At 39.0% G+C, this 23,155-nt stretch overlaps 1 protein-coding gene across 2 annotated transcripts in view; it reads left to right on the top strand.

Moving 5' to 3' along the window:
* Positions 1–9,681: 9,681 nt before the first annotated feature.
* LOC108617584 (gamma-butyrobetaine dioxygenase) overlaps positions 9,682–23,155 on the top strand; it is a 59,346-nt gene continuing 45,872 nt past the window's right edge. Inside the window, exons 1-3 of one of the 2 annotated variants that reach the window (XM_089472141.1) lie at positions 9,682–10,763; positions 10,844–11,892; positions 11,986–12,083. In XM_089472141.1, coding sequence (XP_089328267.1) covers positions 9,829–10,763; positions 10,844–11,168 — 1,260 coding nt within the window. In that variant the 5' untranslated portion in view covers positions 9,682–9,828 and the 3' untranslated portion in view covers positions 11,169–11,892; positions 11,986–12,083. Of the gene's footprint in view, positions 10,764–10,843; positions 12,084–23,155 lie in introns of both variants that reach the window. The other variant, XM_018013407.2, reaches the window with a different exon arrangement.

Raw genomic sequence — 23,155 nt, 5'->3', positions numbered from 1 at the left:
TGGCAAGTGGGCGTGCCAGCTCTTTAAAGCCGCTGACAAATTGCTCAAGGATTCACTTAAAGGCCGAGCACTAGGCAACAACAACAATAGCGAGGTGCATCCTTTTTTTTTATTTTGCGTTTTGTTTTTATTTTTGCCACGCTGTGGCCACAAAATGCAAAGCATTAACCAAAGCTACAGCCGCAACAATAACAAATGCAGCTAAGGGTGCTGCCGGCAGGGGGCTGGGGGGTGGCAGGCATTGGAATTGCAGCCGCAAATAAATTTGTGCTGAGTAAAATATATGGCAAAAATATATATGTATATATATAAAGCATCGCATGTGCAACTGCAGGAACAATGCCAAAAGCAACAAGCAGGAGCAGCAGCAGCAGGAGCAGCAGCAGGAGCAGGAACAGGAGCAGGAGCCCGCAATCTGCACCCTGCAACAGCATTCGACTCCTGCCACTGTTGTCCCCCTTTTTCATTACAATGCCGCCCGCACAACCCTAAAAGCAACGGCACAGTGGTGGCAGCTCGCACTGCTGAAGAGTGTGGGCTGCGGTGGTTGAGTGGTGCAACGGGAGGTGCGGGCGGTGCGGGTGGATTGCTGCTGCTTCCCATTGTTTGCAGGCGCGCGCTCTGATTAGAGACGAGTCCCATTCAAAAAGGTATGCAGCATCATGTTGTTGTTGTTTGTTTGTTTTTTCTAATTTTTTTTTTTTTTTTTTTTTTTTTTTTTTTTTGCTACTTGTAACTGCAAATGCATAAAGTGAGAGATATTTTTTTAAAGACCTCAAAAAATTACTATTCATATTCATAAGCTAGAAAAAGTTACATAAATAAACATCAAATCTGTAATAATTACGTGTTATTAATGGAAATTTTTTTCAGACTGGAGTAGAGGCAGTCAACCATGAATGAGGGGGAGAGAGAGAGAGAGAGAGAGAGAGAGAAATATATTTAATTTGCATTTAAATTGTATAAGCTATTAAGAGAATCCATGAAAACAATTCGTGTGTTAGCTAAACATTATTTTGAATATATTTTTTATATGGATAACAAATGCATGATTTTATGGAGATTTTAGACCAAATGGAATTTAATAAAATTTAGGTATATTTAATAATTTTATATGTAAATTGTGAACAAGTATTTCATATATTTAAACTTGCTTGCACTTAAGATCAGGTGAGTGCGAATTGACGATGTCGAATGAAAGTTGAGAGAGATATATGAAGAGAATGATTACTATGTATGTACTCTACTATACTCTATGTTATGCTATGATGTATAAAGTATAGAGGGATCTACATAGAGAAAGCCTACTATATTTACTATACTTAATTCTATGATATACATAATACGAATTGATCATTCATACAGAAAGTTGAGAGAGATATACATACATAGAGAAAGACTACTATATATAATCTACTCTGCTATACTATACTCTATTATAAAAACTGATATATATTTTTTAACTGAGCTTACTTTATTTTCCTAGTCATGTGGTAGATAATTATTTTGATTTATTTTTATTACTATTTATTTTTTTATTTATTTATTATTATTATATATAAATATAAATAAATATATTATTATTATTATTATTATTTATTTTATTTTATTTATTTATTTATTTTTTTTTTTTTTTTTTTTTTTTTTTTTTTTTTTTTTTTTTTTGCTTTAGTACCCTTGCACATTTTGCAACAATTCTATAGATATAATTATACTACAAATTTTTAACAGAGGTTAGCTGCAGTTTTTCAACTAAGACTTATTTATAATTTGCTAATTGAGAATCTTTTTTTTTTTACAAAGTTTTGATTTAACACTGTTGTATGCCGAAAATTAATAAATAAATGAAACAAAAAAAATTGATTTAATTGTGAAGTAATTAAATAGTATCTTTATGTCTTTATATAGTAATTATCTATGTTTTATATGTATGTAAGTATGTTATATACATATGCACATATGTTGTACGTTGTTTCTTCCAGCTTGCCAATTCAATCGATTTCTGTTATTAATCATTAATCGCTATGTCAACCCAAAATTATCTCTAAATAAAGGGGATTGGCTTTAAATTAAACTAAATATGCTTTGACAGTATAATATTGACGTATAGATTCTTCAATTCATAATAATAATGTTTTTTAAAAATTAAACAAAAAATTCTTCAAGTCAGAATAAAAAAAAAATTTTTTTTTTTTAAATTAAACAAAAATGCAGTTAGTCACTTAATTACTCATTCACTCAATCAGTCCATTTAAGTCAGTCAGATTAGACTGCCTCATGCTGGCAGAGTGAAATGCCAGCCGTTTCCGTTGTCAAGAGGCCTTTTATATTTTCGACTGCCTGCCCAGTTGCCCAGTCTGGGATGCATGCAGCCACAGCTCATATTACTGCAATGGCATTTCTTATTGGACTTGGGCAGATTTACGAGTCGGGCAGGAGTCGACGTCGACGAACCGTGCGTTGTTTTGTGCTCTCTAACCAAAGCGCCTGTTTTAGTCTTTGATTTGTCACACCAAAGCGTAGCTTTTCATAGCAGCCTGTCAGAGTTTCTGCTTCTTCTATTTGCATTTTTTTTTCTAGCTGCCAAGACGTTGAGGGGAAGGAGTAGACTATGAGGTTGTGGGGGCCAGCTGAATGTCCGACTGGCTGGCTGGCTGGCTGGCTGGCTGGCTTAGCTGAGCTGACTGCCTGTTTTCACGTCCAGTTTAGCCCTTGGCTGATTTTTGATGAAAAGTTTTCAGTTTCACATTATTCAAGCGCACTAAGGCGCCAGCCGACCGCCCGCCCCCCTCCAACTTTTGTTGTTGTTTGTGGCAGCTTTGCGGCTGAATGGAGCTTGCATTTGTTGTTGCTTTTATTTTCTTTGCTTTTTTTTTTTGTAATTTTTATATACATATAAAACAGAATTTTTGTTGTATTTTAATTTTGCCTCAAATGGAAAATAATAATCAAGACAAATAATAATAAAATGGACGCAGGCGAAAAAGGTGTTGGCACTGTCTAACAAATATGTATATATACTTGGCTTTGGAGTGTGGGCGTGGCATTGACGACGACGCACGACAAACGACCCCGCTGTGGCAGCTCGTGGGTGGCAGGGGGGTAAGAGGGGGAGCAGTCGCTGTGCCCGCAGCAGCTCTTGGCTTTGTTTCGACTGATTCTCAACAAAGCGCAGCGCACTTAATTCTCTTTACGCACACACACACACAGGCACACGCACACATATGTCGCGCTGGGCTGGCAGACATGGTATGACAGGCTTTTTATGCCTAAGTATCTTAAGTTGTCAGCTTGGCAGAAGGCACAAGAAATCCTTTAATTTGCAGTAAAATGCAAAATGTCTATTTATGTGTGTGTGTGTGTGTGTGTGTGTGTGTGTGTGTGTGTCTGCGAGGCAACAAGTCAGCGTGCATTGGACTTTGCCACTTGCTGCCATAGCGGGCAAGCCCCAGCTCGAGTCGCCTCAAGGTATGCAGTAAATTAAAATGCACTGACATTTCAGCGAGCCAGCCAAATGACATAAGTATGTGTGTGTGCGTGTGTATGTGTGTGTGTGTGTGTGTCTGCACTTTCTTTGCACTTTTCGCATTAAAAAGTTTTGCCCGCAAGCTAGCTAGCTAAGAAACACAGCTCGGTTTTGACAGCACGCACACACACAAACACACACACACACACACACACATGCACACACAATGCAATGCATTGAGCCATAAATGCATGACTCTGATTCAAGTTGAGCTGTTTGAAAACTTTGCCAACAAATTGTTATCTAGACAGGGCAAAGCCTTGTGACCACCCTCGCATGGCACTGTTTTGCATATGAATAGCTGGCAGGCAGCTCAGCTTGGCTCGAGTTGGCCGGGCGTGTGGCCAACGCTTATGGCCACGTTAATGGCAAACTAAACTGCAAACTTTTGCTGCCGCCAACGACGCACGCATACGTAATAAAAGGTGTAAATGAGCAAAAGAGCAAAATGTGTGGACGAGGACATGGGGACAGGTGGACGGGTGGACGGGCGGGGCAGCTGAAGAGGTGAAGAGCTAGAGCACCGCCTGGGGTTGGCAGTCAGGCGTATAGGCACACGCGGACAGGTGAACATAGAGCGTAGGGCTATGGACTTACGCCTTGAGCCATTATAGGGGCCACTTGCTGGGGCCACATGCGAGGCGTGGCAGTTGAGGTATTTATATTGCACATGCACAGTGGTGCAAGATCTATTGTGTAAAGTTGGCACTTTAATTTTTTTTTTTTTTTTTTAGTTTTGTTTGAAGTGGCCAAGAGCGGAAATTTGTAGAGCTACTAGAGGGTAATCTGAGCAGAGTTGGATAACTAAGTTGGACAATAACTAGATTGGAGTTCGTGTGAGCAGCTCAGGCGATGTTTGAGTGAAATATTTTTATTTAGATGGGAATGAAACCGTTTGTAAATAAAACAAAAATTTAATCATTTGATATATTTTTTATTTGATATTTTCTGTATGTTAATGTTATGTTATATTTCATTTAAATTATATTTCATTTTCTGTCAGCGATCATATTACATTTATGTATTATTCAATAGAGGTACAAAAATTTATTTATTATAATTCATACGGAAAATACACACTATATATATTTGCAAAAATGGGGAAAACATATTATTTTAATTTTATTATTGTTATTTTTAGTAATAATAACTATCATTAATATTTTATTATAATTTACTAATTTTTATTGGATTTATTTTTAATTATTTATTTGTATACAAAAATATATGTTTATATGTAAATATATATATATATGTGTATACAAATTTTGTATTCGTGATATTTTAAATATTTGTTTTATTATAATTACTCGTAATATTTGTGTAATATTATAATTATTTTTATTATTTTATAATTATTTTAAAGTTGTCCTGCTAAATTATTTCATTAATCATTTATTATAATTGTAATTTATATTTTATATAAATTAAAAAAATATATATTTTATTTATTTATTTATTTTTTATATATATTATTTTACTTACTTAAAAAAAATACCATCAAATAAAAAATAATAAAAGAATTAATTATTTCAAATACTACGCTGTGTTCGTAATGACCAAATTTATTAAATGGGTGAACTAAATTTTTGAAATATATTATAAATAACTAATTATTATACAGTATTATTTCTTGTAGTTTATTATTTACTTTAAATTATAATTATTAATTTATTATTATTTACCATTGTTCTTCTTTCATTTTTGAATTACTATAACCTGATCTAAGCCTCCTAATACAACATTCCTTTGTTATTTCAAACACTTCGTATTTAATAAGCTTATTATCTGGCTATTTTGGCCTTAAACTAGCTGCGAATCACAGCACAACAAACGCTAAAAAAAAACTGCTAAATTATACAAAAATGAGCTTTCATTTCATTTCGCCGCAAGCTGAAGTCTGAAAATGTTCTATTCCACAGTGGGTTTTCATGTGTATTAAACTAAATTTAGCGTCACTTTGAATTACGGCCGGGCGGCGACGTCTAGTGGAAAGCCGTGTGGCAGGCTATTATAATACAAGTAGTGTTGCCACCAGCCACCTGCCACCTGCCACCTGCCACGAGCCACCTGGCTGCAAACCTAACAAATTATATATATACATATATATGTATATATATGTATGTGGAACATGATGTTTGCAAATTTATGTAGTTGTAAGTCGCTGCTGCAGGAAATGCCATAAAAAAGCAGGCGAAGGCGAATGGAAAATAAGAGGCAAAACTGTGAAAAGTGCCTGCAAAATTGTGCGGGCGCCGCAAGTGCGAGAAGCGAGCGGCACGACGGATGTGAAGCGTTGCCCGTTGACAAGCTTGGACGCGTTTAAAGTGCAATTAGCGCACGTAATTGTAATCGAGTTGCCCTGCCAGCGACAACAGTGCCACATATTAAGCCTCAAGGCGGCGGACGGATGCTAAGGGGCATGGGGCGTGGCGCTGGTGGCAGCTGGTGGCATAAGCCGCTGGCCCGCTGGGCTTTGCCCAAAAAGGAGTTTTGCATTTGTACGTATTTCTTTTTTAAAGTCAACCTGGGAGCAGTAAATAAATTTGACACTTAATCATATTTACGGATTTGTTTGGCGCATTTATTTATGTGTCCCACTGTGGGTGTGTATGTATGTGTGTGTGTGTGTGTGCAGCCGCATCTTGGCGCCGGACCGTTTGCCACTTAAGGATTTTGACAGCGGGCACTTTTGCTTTTTTTTTCATTTTTTTTTTTTTTTTTTTGCCGCTGGCTCTTGCCTTCCGGTCGCAGCGGAAGTGCAGTCGCAGCGGCTGTGGCTCAAGTGTGGGCGTGGTTCACGGGACCACAAAAGCCGCCAATTTGCGCTATTTCAAGTGTGCCAAACAACAACAACAACAACAACAGCAGCTGAAGCTGGAGCAGCAGCATTTGCCTAATTATGCGTTCTGCCTTTGTTATTTATAGAGGCCGAAGCATTCGGCCTTTCTCTGCGCTTCTCATGACGCCTGTTTGCCTGTTTGTTGGATTTTGGGCCCGTTTTGATGCTGCCCACGAGGCTAATTAGGCCTAAAGCACGCCCATTGTGCACACCGTTAGCCAACATTGTTATACCCAACACCAAGGAGCACACACACACACACATACACCCGCACACACACACACCGACTCATACTTGGACACTTTCTGCTTGGCTGATGGACCGCATTTCCGCTTAGCTGCGCTTTGGAGTTCATTAATAATTTTGTATATAAAAGGACCCCCCGCTACCGCCCCCCACCCCCTGAAAAAAACCTGGTGCGTTCACAAAATGTCAACAGCTGAGGTTGCTTTACAGTTAGAGCGTTTCGATGCGTTTCGATTTGATTTGGTTGGGTTTGATTTACTTTGATTTGATTGGATTTGCATTTATTTGAGTCGAGAATTATTTGCCACTCGAGTGCGATTTGGTAAACATAAATGTCAAACAATTTACTGGCAAATGTTGTGGCTATTACCATATATATGCATTAAATATATACCCTGTAAGTGGTAGCTGGGAATGAGTGGGTGTATAAGACTTTATTTTTTATTTTTTATTTTTATTTTTTTTTTTTTTTTTTAAGCATATTAACAATATAATTTAATGAAATATACAAAAAAATCCTTCAGGCTTTAGTATGATTATGAAGGGTTTATTAAAAAGAAAGAAGCAAAAAACCAAGGATTTAAATAGCTCAGGAGGTGAAGAGGTACAGAACTAACGAATGAAAACTATGATCACAAAATGACTTTTTCTATATAAAATATTTTCTGTATAATATCCTAGTCATACAAAAAAAATTGGTCATGAATCACTCAGAGTGAAAGCTTGAGTTGCTAGTCTATTAGAGCTCGATAAACTCCAGTGGAACTCGAAGTTGCTAGATTTAAGAAGATTATGGAAACATGAAATTCTTGGCCTTTCCATAATGTATATATAGTATGTATAGAACTTTAAAGATATGGAACTTATAGATATAGAATTTTATAGATATATGTATGCAGGTGGAGAATAGAAGTATATTAAAGGTCTAACAAGCTAAAGCTCTAAACAAGATGTTATTTTTGCAGAACTTCGACTACACCTGGACACGTAATGCAATTTGAGTAAGTGTTTCACCATCACAAGCAAAGCTGAGTTGTTTTAAGCCTAATATAACCCAATTAGCAAAGGCATTTAATGGAAGTGAATATACTAAACATACATAGATATATTTATATTAATATTTATATATATATATTCATATACTTTGAGTTTGCGTTATATAAACAGCTTGCAAATTCATTAGCAGAGATTGCATTGAAGTAGAAGCTGAATGAAATTGATATCTCCATGGATAACTTGTTATATGACAGCAGATGTAAGCTGCAGTTGTTGTTGTTGTTGTTGCTGTTGTAATTGTTGCTGTTGATTACGATTATTGTTAAGTGCAGGTGGAAAACTGTCAGGCGCAACACTTGAATGCATTTTCATTACACCTCATTACATTTCACTTCATTGCAATTGTGCGTTGTTCTTGATGATTTTTCGTTATTTGTTTGTTGTTTGTTTCTGTTGTTGTTGTTGTTGCTGTTGTTGTTGCTGTTATTGTTGCTGTTTGTTTGTCAAGTCCTATGAATGGATCGAGGCACTCGTTTACATAGATGCGCATGTTTTTGCATGTAAAATGTTTTTAATTGAAAACAATAAAGTTTCTGGCTTTGGGTTGCTGCGCATTGCCAGCGGCATGGCGCCTCCATCTCCATCTTGCTGGCTGCCTATCCGTCTCCCGTCCCACTCTCATCTCTTCAGATATATATAATGCATAAAATATTCCATAGAATTATGAAATGGCCCAGCGAAATGAACAGCTTTTCCTAGTAGTAGAGCATGCCAGGCATAACGACTGCTGAATACACTTTCTTTTCAATCAGAGTGAAATTTTGTTTGCTCCAGAAATTATGCTATGGAATTGAGAATTCATATTATAATTATAATGAGTATTATTACACCTCTCCATATTATATTCTATATTCTATATTCTATATTCTATATTCTATATTCTATATTCTTTATTCTATATTCTATATTCTATATTCTATATTCTATATTCTATATTCTATATTCTATATTCTATATTCTATATTCTATATTCTATATTCTATATTCTATATTCTATATTCTATATTCTATATTCTATATTCTATATTCGATATTCGATATTCGATATTCGATATTCTATATTCGATATTCTATATATTATATTCGAATAGTCGAATGAGTTGACTTAATTGAAGTACTCGACTTTAATTTTGTTGGTGAGTGTAAATACACTTGGCAAAGCTAAAAGCTGAGCATTCACGGATTGTGTTTCTTTGTTCCAGGCGTGAAAGCGAGCTGAATGAAAATGGAAATGGAAAAAGGCGCTTGATACCCAAGCGATAGATAGATGCAGATACAAATGCAGTTGTATATGTGTGTGTATGTGTGTATATGTGTGTGTATGTGAAATGGGAAAGTGATAATTAAAAATCGCGCTATAGACTTGCAGTTGTTGTTCTATATATATAAATTTATATATGTATGTATGTATGTATGTATGTATGTGTGTGTGTGTTGCCTGGTTATTGTGTTGTATCTGAAGTGGGATATTGCAATCAGGCAACATGGGGCAAGATGGATGTGGCAACATGCATGAAGTGATCAATGTGCCTAACAATGATTGACGGCATTTCAATGAAGTGCAAGGCAGCAAGAGCTGGAAAGGGGGAGAGAGAGTGGGAGAGAGGTAGGCTGAGAGTCAGTCAGCCTGCTCTGCGATATAGAGAGGGAGAGAGGGAGACGGGGGCTGCTGATGACAAACAATTATGCAGAATTTTGCAGGCGTGCGCAATTTTGTGCAAAAAATTAATTTTGCATTTTTAATTTTGCATAGATTGCTCGACTTGCATGTGTGAGTGTGTGTGTGTGTGTGTGTGTGTGTGAGTGAGTGCTTGGCTGTGTGCGAGAGCTTAAAGATTCACAGCGAGTCTTTAAACAAAAAAAAAAAGAGCGTTACCCCTCTGATTAATTGCTGAGCCAGCAAACAAGGCCCGGCCGGCTGCTATCACAAAGGATTGATAAGTGCTCGACTTCGAGCTGGCATCAGGCGAGCCGGCTCGACCAATAATCTCTCAATAGTGCTCTCAATGCTGCCAGAGGGCCACGTGTCCATTGTAGCCAACCATGGGCGATGAGCTGATGCTGCCGCTGCCTCGGCCTCTGCCTCTGCTTCGGCTGCTGCTGCTGCTGCTCCCGCCGTAACTCAGCTCATTCGCAGCGCGCTGCCCGATCACTAAAGATGTTGACCAGCAACAGCTCAAGCTACAGCAACAGAAACAGCAACTGTTCCAGCACCAGCTCCAGTTCAGGCTTCAGCTCCTCCTGTGTCCAGGTCAGCCGAGATGTGCAACAGCAGCTGGTGCTGCTGCGCCTCCAGCCGGACTCGTCCGGTTTGCAGTTTCCGGAGATTTGGCTGCGCGACAATTGTCAGTGCAGCACGTGCTACATGCAACAGACGCGCAGTCGCCTGCCGCAGGGCTGGAACTATTTGGATCCCTCGGTGCGGCTGCAGCAGCTCAGCTGGTGTGCGGAGCGCCAGAGCCTGCAGATCAGTTGGAGCGATGGCCACAAGTCCAGCTTCGCCTTGAGCTGGCTGAAGGAGCGCGATTTCTCGCCTGCGAATCGCGCGCGTTATTTGCGCGATTGCTATCGGCCGGAACAGCGGCTCTGGAGCGGCACGGAGTTCCAGCGCATACAGCGTGAGTTTCTCTACGACGAGCTGCTGCACAATGATGAGGCGCTGCTGCAGTGGCTGCACCAGCTGGCCGTCTACGGACTGGCGCTGGTCAAGCAGGCGCCGCTGGACTCGAATGTGCTGCGCAATCTGTGCAATCGCGTGGGCTTCATGCGCAGCACCACCTACGGCGATGAGTGGAGCGTGAAGGCGCAGCCAGGTGCCAGCAACTATGCTTACCTGGCCGCACCGCTGCCGCTGCACACAGACATGCCGTACTTTGAGTACAAGCCGAGCATCACTCTGCTCCACACGCTGCAGCAGTCAGACTCACCTGGCGGCTGGAATCTGCTGAGCGATGCTTTCCATGTGGCGGATCTGCTGCGTCAGCGATATCCGGGCGCCTTCAAGGTGCTCAGCGAGACGCCCGTCGACTGGGCGGACATTGGCAGCGAGAAGAACCTGAGATTCCACAACATCTGGCGGGCGCCAGTTATCAAGTGAGTGAGCCAAAGCTTTGATAAGTCTCTTATTTTAATCACTCTCTCTTTCTCTCTCTCTCTCTCTCTCTCTTTGCCAGCTTGGATGCCAATGGCCGTTACGTGCGCATCAACCTGAGCATTCCGCAGCGGGACAGCCATTTCAGTGTGCCCGCCGAGCAGGTGCGTCCCTGGTACGAGGCCATGGCATTGTTTATGCGGCTGGCCAACGAGCAGGCATGCACGTTTAAGACAACGCCAGGTGATGTTCTTACCTTTGATAATGTGCGCATGGTGCACGGCCGGACGGGCTACGATGATACCGAGCAAAATATTCGGCATATTGTGGGCGCATTTCTAGACTGGGACATTGCCTATTCGCGTTGGCGTGTGCTCAAGAATGATTTGGGTCATTACAATAAATAGCCGTTATTTGTCGCCTTATCAGTAAGCATGTGAATAATTAACAATATGCATATGTACATATGTACATAGTTACCCTCTCTGTGCCTGACTCGGACCCCTACGCCCCACACCTCTGACACTGCCCAGCAACTGGTTTAATCAGCTTGAAACATTGTATTCAAATGACATGGGAATAAAGATTATAATATATATATAATTACACATTTAATCGAATGCAGTGATTATTTATTAATTAAATCATTTATTTATTTTTTTTTTGCTGATAACAAATAACATAATAAAAACCCGTTCGTTAATTAATGCAATGCATGAGAGTAGGGGATTGGTAAGTCAACAAACCAGAGCGTGGATTGTGGATATTGTCCGTGTGGAAGATAATTTACTCATTCTAACTGATCCCGTTACAATTTGTCGTTTGCCTGCAATGCTTGTTGTTAGTGTGAGTGTGGAATTCTTGATGATTCCGTTACAATGTGTCGCTAGCAGGCTGTCGCAACAGAGAGGGAGCATCGTGTATGGTGTGAGTTCGAGGGAGAGCGCTAATAAGGTTCTCATTTACTTTTCGCATATTGGAAATGGTATGAAGGAAAAGAGTTTTATTGGAAAGGAAGAGCTAGCTCAAATACAGAAAGAACAATTAGTCAGTGAACGTCAGTTCTGTTGGTCGGCCGTGTAATTCACACGTGTTCGCTATTCGTTTTTATTCTTCGTTACTGATTTAATAGTTAGTTGTCTATTGCAAATATTTTAATAATCATCATTATTATCATTATTATTTTTTTTTTTTGTATTAATAGAATTTTTTGTGTATATATAGAATTATTTTTTTTCTTTTTTTTTCTGTGAATTAATAAAAATTGTGCATACAACATACATACATAAATATAATAATCTAATTTCAACATGCTTGGAAAGGTAAGAGTACTACTTTTCTTTACGTTTCTAGAAATATTTATGTACATATGTACATACATACATATGTATGTGTGTATATGTTATCTACATATTTGCATATTTAATTATCTATTTGCAGTTGCTATTATAGTACGCAATAAGCTTTGACTTTTTTCTTCTTTCTTTTATGTAGTTCTTTTTTTTTCCCACACCTCAAATTCTACTTCGCAAATTTGCATTGGCAGACTTCACATTTTTTTATGAGTGCCAATGTAAAGGCGAATGGAATATCTCTCTTTTGACAGCTCATTCGTATAGATACCGTTGCTGGTTGTAGGCACAGCATAAAGCGCCTATTTGGTAGGATGTGAGTGAGAGTAGGAAGGGTAATATGCGTTTGATCCCATTGCAAGAAGCGTACATGGGAAGTGGAATAGAGCGTGAGAATGCTAAATCGTTGCGTGCTCTTTGTTTCTGTGGTTTGGGTGAGCGTGTTAGTTTAGCAAAGACACGAATCTAATAAATGAGTTGAAATCCACTTCCAGTGGAAGTATAAGAAGGTATGTAAATATCCTCTAACGCGTATTTGTATTTCCTCTTTAAGTAATTTCCTATAATGAGGCTATTATGATTTCGTCATATGAATATTTTTTAAAATATTCAAAGTTAGTTATAAAAATAAATTACAGGGCATCTACAAGTACATATAGCGAATGTTGTATATTAATTCGATGATTAACTAGGGAACACATGATTTGAAGTGAAAGTCTACGACACGTCATTGTTTACGCGCAGCTCAAAAACTGTAGATGACTGGCGGTAATTTGAAGTGCTGTTATCAGTAAAAATGAATGAATGTTTATGCCGTTTGTCTGTATGATTTCTGTTCTGTTATACTTTGGCATACGCGATTAGCTGTTTATCAATTTATGGCCAGAGCCAGAGACAAGCATTGACCTGGCTGAGCTTTTAGTGTCAGCGTAAATCACACAACTGTGCTGGTGTGTGTGCGGGTGAGTGAGAGTGTGCTGAACCCTTTAAAACAAGCAACAAGCTAAGTGCGGACAGAGGGCTGAAGTGGGCGGGACACTCTGTATTTTTACGGCACATTTTGACGGCACCTTTTGGAAGAGGCGGAAGCTGTTGCTTGTTGGGTTTGCTTCGTTTTTTTTTTGTGTGTTTGGTGTGGTTACCCAGTGGCAAATCCTTGGCAAATCTTTTTATTTATGTCATTGATGCTACACACACACACACACACACACACACTCAAACACCCAGGCAGACACATGAGAAACACACATCTACGGCATGTTATTTTGGTAGCAGTGCAATACTTGCCAGCCAAGTAAATCCCTCTAATAATCCACATAATAAGCAGCTAGAGAGTCCGCTGAAGCAGCAGCAGCAACAGTAACAGCTGACAGCAAAAAAGGGTTGCAGCCACGCCCAACCTACCTCCCATCCAACCTGTCGCTTGTTTATAAGTTCATAAAACTGAACGAGCTGAGCTTTGAGAGGGTTTGAGGCTTGGTCTGTTGCACATAAAAGCGAAGTAAAAATAAGAGAAGAGTCGCAAATCCAATTTCTGTTTGTGGTTTGGGCCAAGTCTTTTACGGCTACCACGGCCATAATGTGTAATTGAAAACCCTGCGCTCAACTATTGCACTCCCGGGGCCCACTCCACTGTCAATGTGTGTATGCGATCTGCCCTCTAAAAACTAATTGGCACAGTTGTGGCCAGCCAAAAAGAAGAAGAAAAAAGAAAAAAAAAAGAGCGAGAAGCATAGAGATAGATAGAGGTTTATATGCTGTGACACTGACACCGCTGGCCATTATGTAAACAAGGCCAAGAGCCAGACCGAATTGCCAACCCTTTGGCCAAAGGAGCAACTGGGCTGCAAATAATGCGCTCAATTTGTAGACACTTTCGGCAGACGGCAGACAGGGCAGACAATCGCCAAACTAAAATGCTTATATACAATTTCCGCTAACCGCCCCCTCATTACACACACACACACTCAGACAGAGAGACAGAGAGAGAGAGGGAGAGAGAGAGCTAGATAAAGGGGTTTTGGCTATGGCCCAGTTTTTGCTTGTGCCAACTTTTGGTTTACCAACGTCTTTTTTCTTCTTTCGTTGCAAAACTGTCACAATGATAAACATGCGGCAATTGACGCAATCATTGTCTGTCCATGAATTGAATTAAATCAACTCAAGTGCGACAATCCACAGCGACTCATCCCCAAGTGCTGGCAGCAACCATCCTTCAAGACATATGGATAACGTTCACTCTATGCCCAATTTGGACTTTTTATATACGCTAGCTAAACGAGTTCAATGAAATTGTCATTACTTGTGTAATGCTTGAAGGCAAATGTATAAATATATTTAGCTTTTATTAGAAGAATCTAATCTTGAATAATCTAAGACTGAGACTTAACATAAAAATTAAATACTGGCTACAGCGGACTATAATTTATTATTATTTGCATAAGCAACAACTTTATATAATTTTATAAAACATTATCTATAATTTGATGTGTGGATGTTTTATTTATTTTTATTTTTATTTATTTATTTTTTTTTAAATCACTTTTAATTGTGACCTCTTCAAAGTAATCCCCAAGAAAAATTATATTAAATATTATAAACATATTTTAGTATTTAGTATTTTTCATGCATTATATTCCATTAATATTCGCATATTTTGCTCATTTTTTTCTCAATCCAACTTGTTAGTGTATTTGATATTCGCTCAACTGTGCGTCTATCCCTATCTGATTTCATGTCCTTTCTCCTGCAAATGAATGGTTTCGTGTCATGCACGCGTAGACATTGAAATCAAACTAAAATAAGTATATAGAGTGTATGTATCAAATCATATCATACAAATGATAGTCAACCCTTTTGTACAACGATGCTACACACACACACACACACACTAACACAAGCACACATACCCATGCATATGTATATATATTTGTATATGTTACATGTATATTTGTGAGTGGGCGTATGCGTAATGCGGCCTGTAATTCCGTTTGATTTCGCTGCAGGACATTAGCGCGGGCTCAACCTCGCTCAACCTCGCATTTCGCTTATTAGAATTCGCTTGTGCCGCTGGAGTGTAATAAATTTGGGAAGCTCTTGCTGCTGCCACACAGGCTGCCACATAGCATACGCACGCACACACACACACACGTGAGCTATATTCTCCCTCTCTCACACACACACACATAGAGTCAAGCAGCAATTTCGATGTTTATCACCAAAGCGTCTGCAACTCTCGCGCTCTCTCTCTCTCCCACTCTCTCTGTCTCTGTCTCGCTGTTGTCTGCACGTCTGCTGTGGTTATGTGAAATCACATCGTAAAAATGTCCAAGTCCAAATGCTGTGCACCAAAGCTCATAAGTCCTGCTGGTGCTGCCCCTGCCCCTGCCCCAGCCACAGAGCTGCCAACTCCTGCCACCACTACAGCTTGCTGCTTGCTGTTTTTCTTGTGTCGTTTCACCTGTCGCCTGGAATTGGCATTAGCGCACAACCCTTTACCTTGTATAGGTTTTTTCTTCTTCTGGTCTTTCAATTTATAGATGGCGCGCATATAAATATTTATTTCCATGTGCAGCTGCCTACACTTGGCTGTGGCGCCACCAAGCACCACCAAAACACCACTAACACCATCAGCACCACCTCAACCACCATCGCATGCCATGCCTTGGCATCATTATTATTTTTATGATGGCCTTAAAAGCATCTACCTGGGCGATCAATAAACATTCATGTCTGCCATGTCTCGACTTGCAGTTTTCAATGTTTTTCAATAAGCGAAAGTGCCTGGCCCCAAAAGTATAACGACTGTTGCAAGTTCAGCATGCGTGTGTGTGCATGTGTCTGTGTGTGTGTGCATGTGTATGTACCATCAAATAATTAAAGGTCAACCAAGCTCAAAGAGGCTGTGCGCCTATCATTTTTATCGTCAAGTAATTTTTTTTTAATATTTGTCATTAGCTGACATAAAAAACATATAACAAAGCAAATACGTGCCACACGTGGCGTACAATTTTAATTAGGCTAAACGCAAATGCAGCAGCTGCTACTGCTGTTGCCTGTCTTATGCTGTACTCTCCACAAATTGATGCAACATATGTGCAAATAATATTGATGCATATGTACTCCATAAGCTATATAAAAAATGAAATTCGAGTTTTCATGCCACAAAATTATTTATGCTGCTGTCAAATACAACTAGGTTAATATATTATTTTTTAAAAGTGCATTTCAATGATTTTCATATTTCATATTTCACTGTTTTTCCCTCTACTTGATTTCCATTTAATCTTTTTTTTTTTTTTTTTGAAAAATTGATTTAAATATTGTGTCTTTGTGGTTTTTTGTAATTAATTAACTTTTATTATATATGAACAAAAAAGCAACAGTAATAGCTTATGAAATTATCATTTAAATAATATTGTTAATTATTTAAATGAAATAATTATTATAATTGATAGTGTTTTATTTTATTTTTTATTTATTTTTTTGCTCTTGCACTAATTAAAGAAAAAATATGAAACCTTTTTTTTTTTTTTTGTATTGATTGATGAAATATTTAAATGCAATGAAATAAATAAAATCAATATTCTAATATTTTTATTTTATATTAAATTAAATCTGTCTGATTGAAAAATCAAAAATTATTTTTTGGGCTGCTGAATTATTTAAAAATTAAATATTTTTAAATTAAAAAAAAAAAAAAAAAAAACTAACATAATGAAATTATTTTCTATTATATAACTTTAAAAATGTATTCAAAATGTCTTAAAAGTTAGGAAACAATTTATTTAATACTTCAATAAAATATATCAAACGGAATATATACATACATTACATATTTGAAGAGTATTTCTCATTCGTTCACAATTACCAATGCACAATTTAGCGTGGCATACTTTTGAGTGCTTAGGCTCGAATGAATATAATAGATATATGCACGTACATACATATATACACATATATTCATGCCCAATTCAGGTTAATGGCTACAACAATTTTGCTGGAAATGCCAAATTAGGCAATATGCATATGGAAACAGAGCGGAAAATGCAACAGACAACAGCAACAGCAACAAGGATAATTATAGCAAAGATAATAAGCGCATAAATTGAGTGACATTTTGAATTAATAATATTTCCGGTATTGCAATTATAGAATGAGATATACGGAGGAGACAGAGAATCAGAGGCAGATAAAGAGAGGGAGAGACAGATGGAGGTAAACCTAGGGATAGTAAGAGAAAGAGGAAAAGTTGCAGATATTTCAGCTGCACAATGCATGGCTGCCTGTATGCAAACAAATCCTTGGCAAATCTCATAATGAAGTTAAGAACAGAACAGAAATTTGTTTAGCTAAATGTGGTAAAAGAATGTAAGGGAAGAAGAAGCTGTAAAGGAGTGGAAAGGGAGGCGACGGAGGGGCCGGTTGGTAGCTACAATTGGCCCTGCGGTCAGCCTTTGCTCCATTTGCTACAACCAATTGTGGAAAATTGATTAGATGTTGTTACGGGTTGTTGCTGGTTCTAGCTGCTTGCAGTACAACTTGCCACAAGCCAATTTGCAGCTCTCTCCCCATTTCTCTGTGTATGTCTCTCTCTCTCTCTCCAACTGTTTGCTGCCCTAAACAGGTGTTGATGTTTGCTAAGTGGCCGGCTAGGTGCCACCCTTAGTTGTTGTTGCTGCTTCAGCTGCTGCAGCTTCTGGCTCTGCTTCTGCAACTGCTTGGTTGCATGCTTGCATGCACATTGCTTTGATTATTTTGTATTTTGCAACAAATTGCATGCAAATAGCTGCGGCCGGTTCACGTTTCAATTTCGGTCTTCGATTTTAGGTTTTTGCCAGAGACATTTAATATTTTACAGCTCCAGCCACAATATTGACTTTTCACTTTACTAAAAATGTTTCTCTCTGCATATGTGTGTGTGTGTGTGCTATTTGTCTGCCAGAGGCAAATGCGGGTCGCACACTCTGCCCTAACCTCTGTAGAAAAGGCAACGTATTAGCCGAATATCGAAGTTGGGCAATATTCAGGTGCTTTAATTAAGGCCGCATTTGATTAAGCATAAACGAGCTGAGTATGAGTGTGTGAGTGTCTATGTGTGTGTGTATGTATGAGTGTTTGCTGCAATTGGCAATTAGATTTGCAACTTGCGACTTGCCACCTGCCGCCAGCTGTTGCCTGCTAGCCAATAAACAGCAATTTGGTTAATTGCTTTATGACTCTATACACATATGCATATGTGTACGTGTGTGTGTGTGTGTAGGTGTTGTGTGTGACTTCTATAAATTCATATGTGTCAAAGTATTTGCAGCTGGCTCAAAATTAGTCGAAAGCGTATTTTATGAACTTAATAGTCAATAAGCCTAGACGTGTGTGTGGGTGTGCACGTGTGTGTGTGTATGTGTGAGCTGTCAACCCTTTGGCTGAAAGGGCTGCTGCTGCTTGCTGCTGCCTCATTAGAAGACGACGACAACAACAATATTTACGTATTCATGTTGCGAATAAAAATTCAAAGTTTTTTTTTATGCGCGCTCGTAAACACAATTGAATTGCTTTGTGTGTGTGTGTGTGTGGCAGCTATTGTATGTGAATGTGCGTGTGTGTGTGTGTGTCATACATTTGGTTGCCTTTTTAATAGTTAACGAGGCTGGCTCGCCTTTGGCAAACTTTTTGTCAGGCCTTTGTGTTTTCTTTTCGGCGCATATCCTGTCAATCTACGAAAGAGAGACAAAGATGGAGCAAAAAAGGATTCTTGACAAGAAAAAAACGTATAGATATGTATATGAAAATATGGTCAAGTTCTGGGCTGGCCTGGCCTGGCCGCTGCCGTTTGGCTCATTGTGTGCGGCATTGTTGCAAGTTTTGGGTTTTATGGGCGCATAAAAATGGCAACACCGGAAATTACAAATGTCCATATAATGTCAATACAAGTGCAGATTAGTGGCTGTCATGTGGCTCATTTTGACTCGGAAAGGGGTCGGCTGTTGTGTTGTTGTAGGCGTAGGCGTGTCACCAAATGATTTTGGCAATTGTGTTAAAATTTAAGACTCGAATTGTCAGCGTGTAGGCCTAGGGATGGGCATGTTAGATAGTTTACATTTTGTATCCCATATCCAATGTAAGAGAAATGAAGAAGGAACATGTGTATCGCGTCCAACTCGACTGTGTAATGCACGCTCATAGTTCATATTTTCATAATGTTATTCTTATGCTAGCAGGTAATATACTGTTAAATAATTATCTTTTTCTTAAAAAAAAAAAAGAAACCATTTTGTACCTTATATATTTGCTAACTGAAAAAAAAGTATTTTTTACTTAATGTGTTTTTCATTTATAATACATATAATATAAAATAATATAATATCAAATTATATAATATATAACAAAATTTTTAATAAAAAATAAAATAATATAAAATAAAATAATGTATTATATAATATATACAAAAAAAAAAATTTTAAATGATAAATATTTGTTTAAAATTTTTTATATTTTAATCGATTTTATTTTTTCAATGACATTTATTTATTGTGTTTTTTTTTATGGCTTTTATTTCAATTAGGAAAATTTGATTCTAGTATTGCTTTTTCTAACAATTTTCCAAACAGCTGTTGCATAATTTCTGCAAAATGATTTAATACTCGTAATTGTTCGTGTCACGAAAGAAAGCACGGCACGCAACCATAGCTAAGCCTAAGTGCTTAGCTACATGCCTTTTATATCCCGTCTCTCTACCCATTGCTGGCTGTAGTTATTTGCTTTAAACAAACAACTGACAAATGCCGGAAGTCATTTGCATGCACAGCGCTGCTGCTGCTATGACTGCGAGTGTGTGTGTGTGTGTGTGTGTCGCCTGGGCATGTGCATGTGCATGTTTAGATGGATTTGTCGATTTGTGGCCGGACTGCAAATGCATTAAATGCCAGCGTAAACACTGAAACTTGGTAATCCTGCATAGCAGCAGCAGCCAGACAGCCGTCTCTATGCCACGCCCCCAAAGTGCGTATGTGTGTGTGTGCTGCTGTTGCCGTTGTTTTGGCATTTTGTGTTAATTTCATGCCAAGCGGCGAGGACGTTGTTATGCAACACACACAAACACACAAGCACACTCACACACACACACACACACACACACACACACACACGCGCACGCATACTGAGGCAGACTTATTGTGGTCTCTGTGCGTCTCTGAATTATGTTTTTGATTTTAGTTGACAATAAGCGGGCACAAATTTATTGTCTACAACTGCAAAATCGAAGCGTTGACAACAACAACAGCAGCAGCAGGAGCAGCAGCAGCAGCAACAGCAACAGCAGCTGTAGATGTAACTGCAATTGCAGCAGTAGCAGCAGCAGCAACTGCAAATGCAGCGTGGGCGTTTTGCATGGTGCCAACTGCGACAAGGCGTGGCTCTGACAGCTACACACGCATTGCCACACACACACGAACACACACATACGTTCAGTGCGAGGCTGTGTTGCATTTGCAACTGCAACACGCCGCACTTGATATTAAAGTGCATGCTGGCTGCGCCTCTGTGGTTGCTGTGGTGCTGCACCATCTAAATTGTGCTGGTTTTTGTGCCTTTTTAATTGAACATTTGCCGCTATTTACGAGGCGCAGCGCGATTAAACAATTAACGCTAGATTAAAGTTAGAAATGATGCTAGAAATTAAGCTCAACATAGACTTAAAAATTCTGCTAGATATACTGGGAAAAAAATGCTAGAAATGAGTTTGACGAAAGGCTTAGCTGAAAGTCTTGCTCTCTTGCTTTCTTACAATATAGTCTTTCATATAGTCATATTATATATGTACATCCATAGATAAGTATATCCATACATACATATATTTTGTCTGCATGACCTTTAAGGCTTTTATCCCTTCATTTGCAATTTGTTGTTAGTTTTTATGCGATTTTGCATGGCCGTCGAACTAAATTAGTGAGTGGAGCATTACGCGACTTTATTTGTGTGCGGCATAAAATAGAAGATGACAACATAAACATGCAACGCTGATCCCAGTCGAAGTCGACAGTCGGCACATGGCGTCTGGCATGAGTCGAGTGTGGCATGTGGCATGTGGCAGCGCAGTGCCAATTGCTACGAGTTGCAGTGGATTTTCAGCATGCTGCAGTCGAAGATGAGGTTCCAAACACGCGCCAGCAGCCGAGATGGGAGACTAGCCGTAAAGGTGTTTTTATGGCCGCCATGGCAACTGCAGATGGGCAGCATGTTGTTTGTGCGCATGCATATGTGTTAGTGTGTGTGTGTGTGTGTGCAGTCGATATTTGCACGCGATGCTGTGTTGTCCAATGTCCTGCCCTGCGAGTGTGTCGCAAAAGCTTTGCTTTGGTCTGTTGCCAACAGTTGTTTGGCCAGGACTAAGCGTCAAGGATTGGCTGCCAGGCAACAACTACTAAGAGAGAGAGAGAGAGAGAGAGAGAGATGGACTGATTGCTGCTAAGTTGGCTTGCAGGTGTGATTTTATGCAATTTGCTTTCATATTAAATGAGTAGCTGGAGCTGAAACTTAAAGGCAGCTGTGGGATGAGGGGCAGAGCAGATTCATTCATTCATTCATTCTGCTGCCACACAAGAACTGGGCGTGGCTGCCCCTATGCTCAGCTACTGGCAAAGTAACTGTGCAAACGTTGCAGCTGCAAATCCGCAATCAGACAAAGCAAATAATTTTGCAAAAATAAATATGAGGGATTATGCTGCAGGCGCAGGCCGGGTCGAATGAGGGAGACAGTGGGCTGAGAACGAGTGGAAGGGAGGGCGGGGCTAGCGGGATATATCAGGCTGGAAAGTATGCTATAATAAAATGCAGCTAAGTCGAGAGTCGACAGACAGAGAAACAGCCAGACAGACAGTCAGACAGTTCGGCTGGGCCTGCGATATTAAATTTCAAGTGCATGTGTTAAGCCGTCGTCGTGGATGCCCCACTATTTGTGCCACAGTCGCTTGCCATTGAAAATTTTGCTGCAGCAGCAGAAAAAAATAAAAATAAAATAAAAATCAAGGCAAAAGTAGACATATCTGTTGCCCCGCTATTAGTAAGCCCTCCACCTTGCCCCCTTACCATCTATATATGTGAGGACTTTCGCATTTGAATGCACTTGCCACTTGAGAGATTAGCCTGCAAGCAGCGACCATTCCGCCACGAAATTTACCTTTGTCATTGCCTTTATTTATTTTTGTTATTTTTATTGTTATTGTCTATATCTTGGGCTTAGTAGAGAACTGCCAGCAGCTCCCCCGCCCTCTCATGCTATTCCCATCTCCTTCTAGCCGTCATTACTTTGATTATGTAACTTTTTTGTGTTGGTGTTTTATTTTTATTTTTTGTATTTTTTGACAGTTTGTTTGCCTTTGCCCTTCCGCTGCAGCTGCCTGAGCTCAGCTTCCATTTCAAATCATATTTTTTTTATTACGATGCAAGCTTCACCTCTCCTTACTGCTTTGCATTGTTTGGCTTTTGTTGTTCGCTTTTTCATTCGTTTTTTTTTTTTTTTTTTTTTTTTTTATAAATCTACTCTAATGTCGTATAAATTCATTGTGCAAAAAAAAAAAAAAAGTAAAATATAAAATAAAATTCTGCAGAAGAAGAAGAAACGTCAACAGGCAGGCAGCAGTCGGAATTAGTAAAAATTTTTAGCCAAATTAAATGACGGCCATTAGGCGCGCGCCCATTGTTTGCGTTTGGCTGCACCGAAATGGGGCAGCAATTTCTAGATGACATTGGAGAGCACGATATGCCGAGTGAGGAGGCAGGGATGAATAGAAGAGTGTAGCAAAGGGAAGTATTAGGGTGGCATTCTAACTCTAGAGCTAATGTGCAGCTGGCTTAAAGCACACAGTTAAATAGAATTTACATTTTCATTATAATTTCCTCATTTTTGGGTCTCTAAATTCATTTTGCATATGTGAATGGTATGAGCTCTGTTCAATATTAATAAAAAATGCAACATAGATTTGGGAAAGAAATTCATGTTATGCTGAACTTAATCAGATTAGTTTTTAGCTTTATTTATTTGCTGA

Source organism: Drosophila arizonae, chromosome 5 (genome assembly GCF_054131065.1).
Source record: "Drosophila arizonae isolate 15081-1271.41 chromosome 5, UAZ_ARI_1.0, whole genome shotgun sequence".
NCBI lineage: Eukaryota > Metazoa > Arthropoda > Insecta > Diptera > Drosophilidae > Drosophila > Drosophila arizonae.
This window is presented reverse-complemented; position numbering and strand designations above follow the sequence as displayed.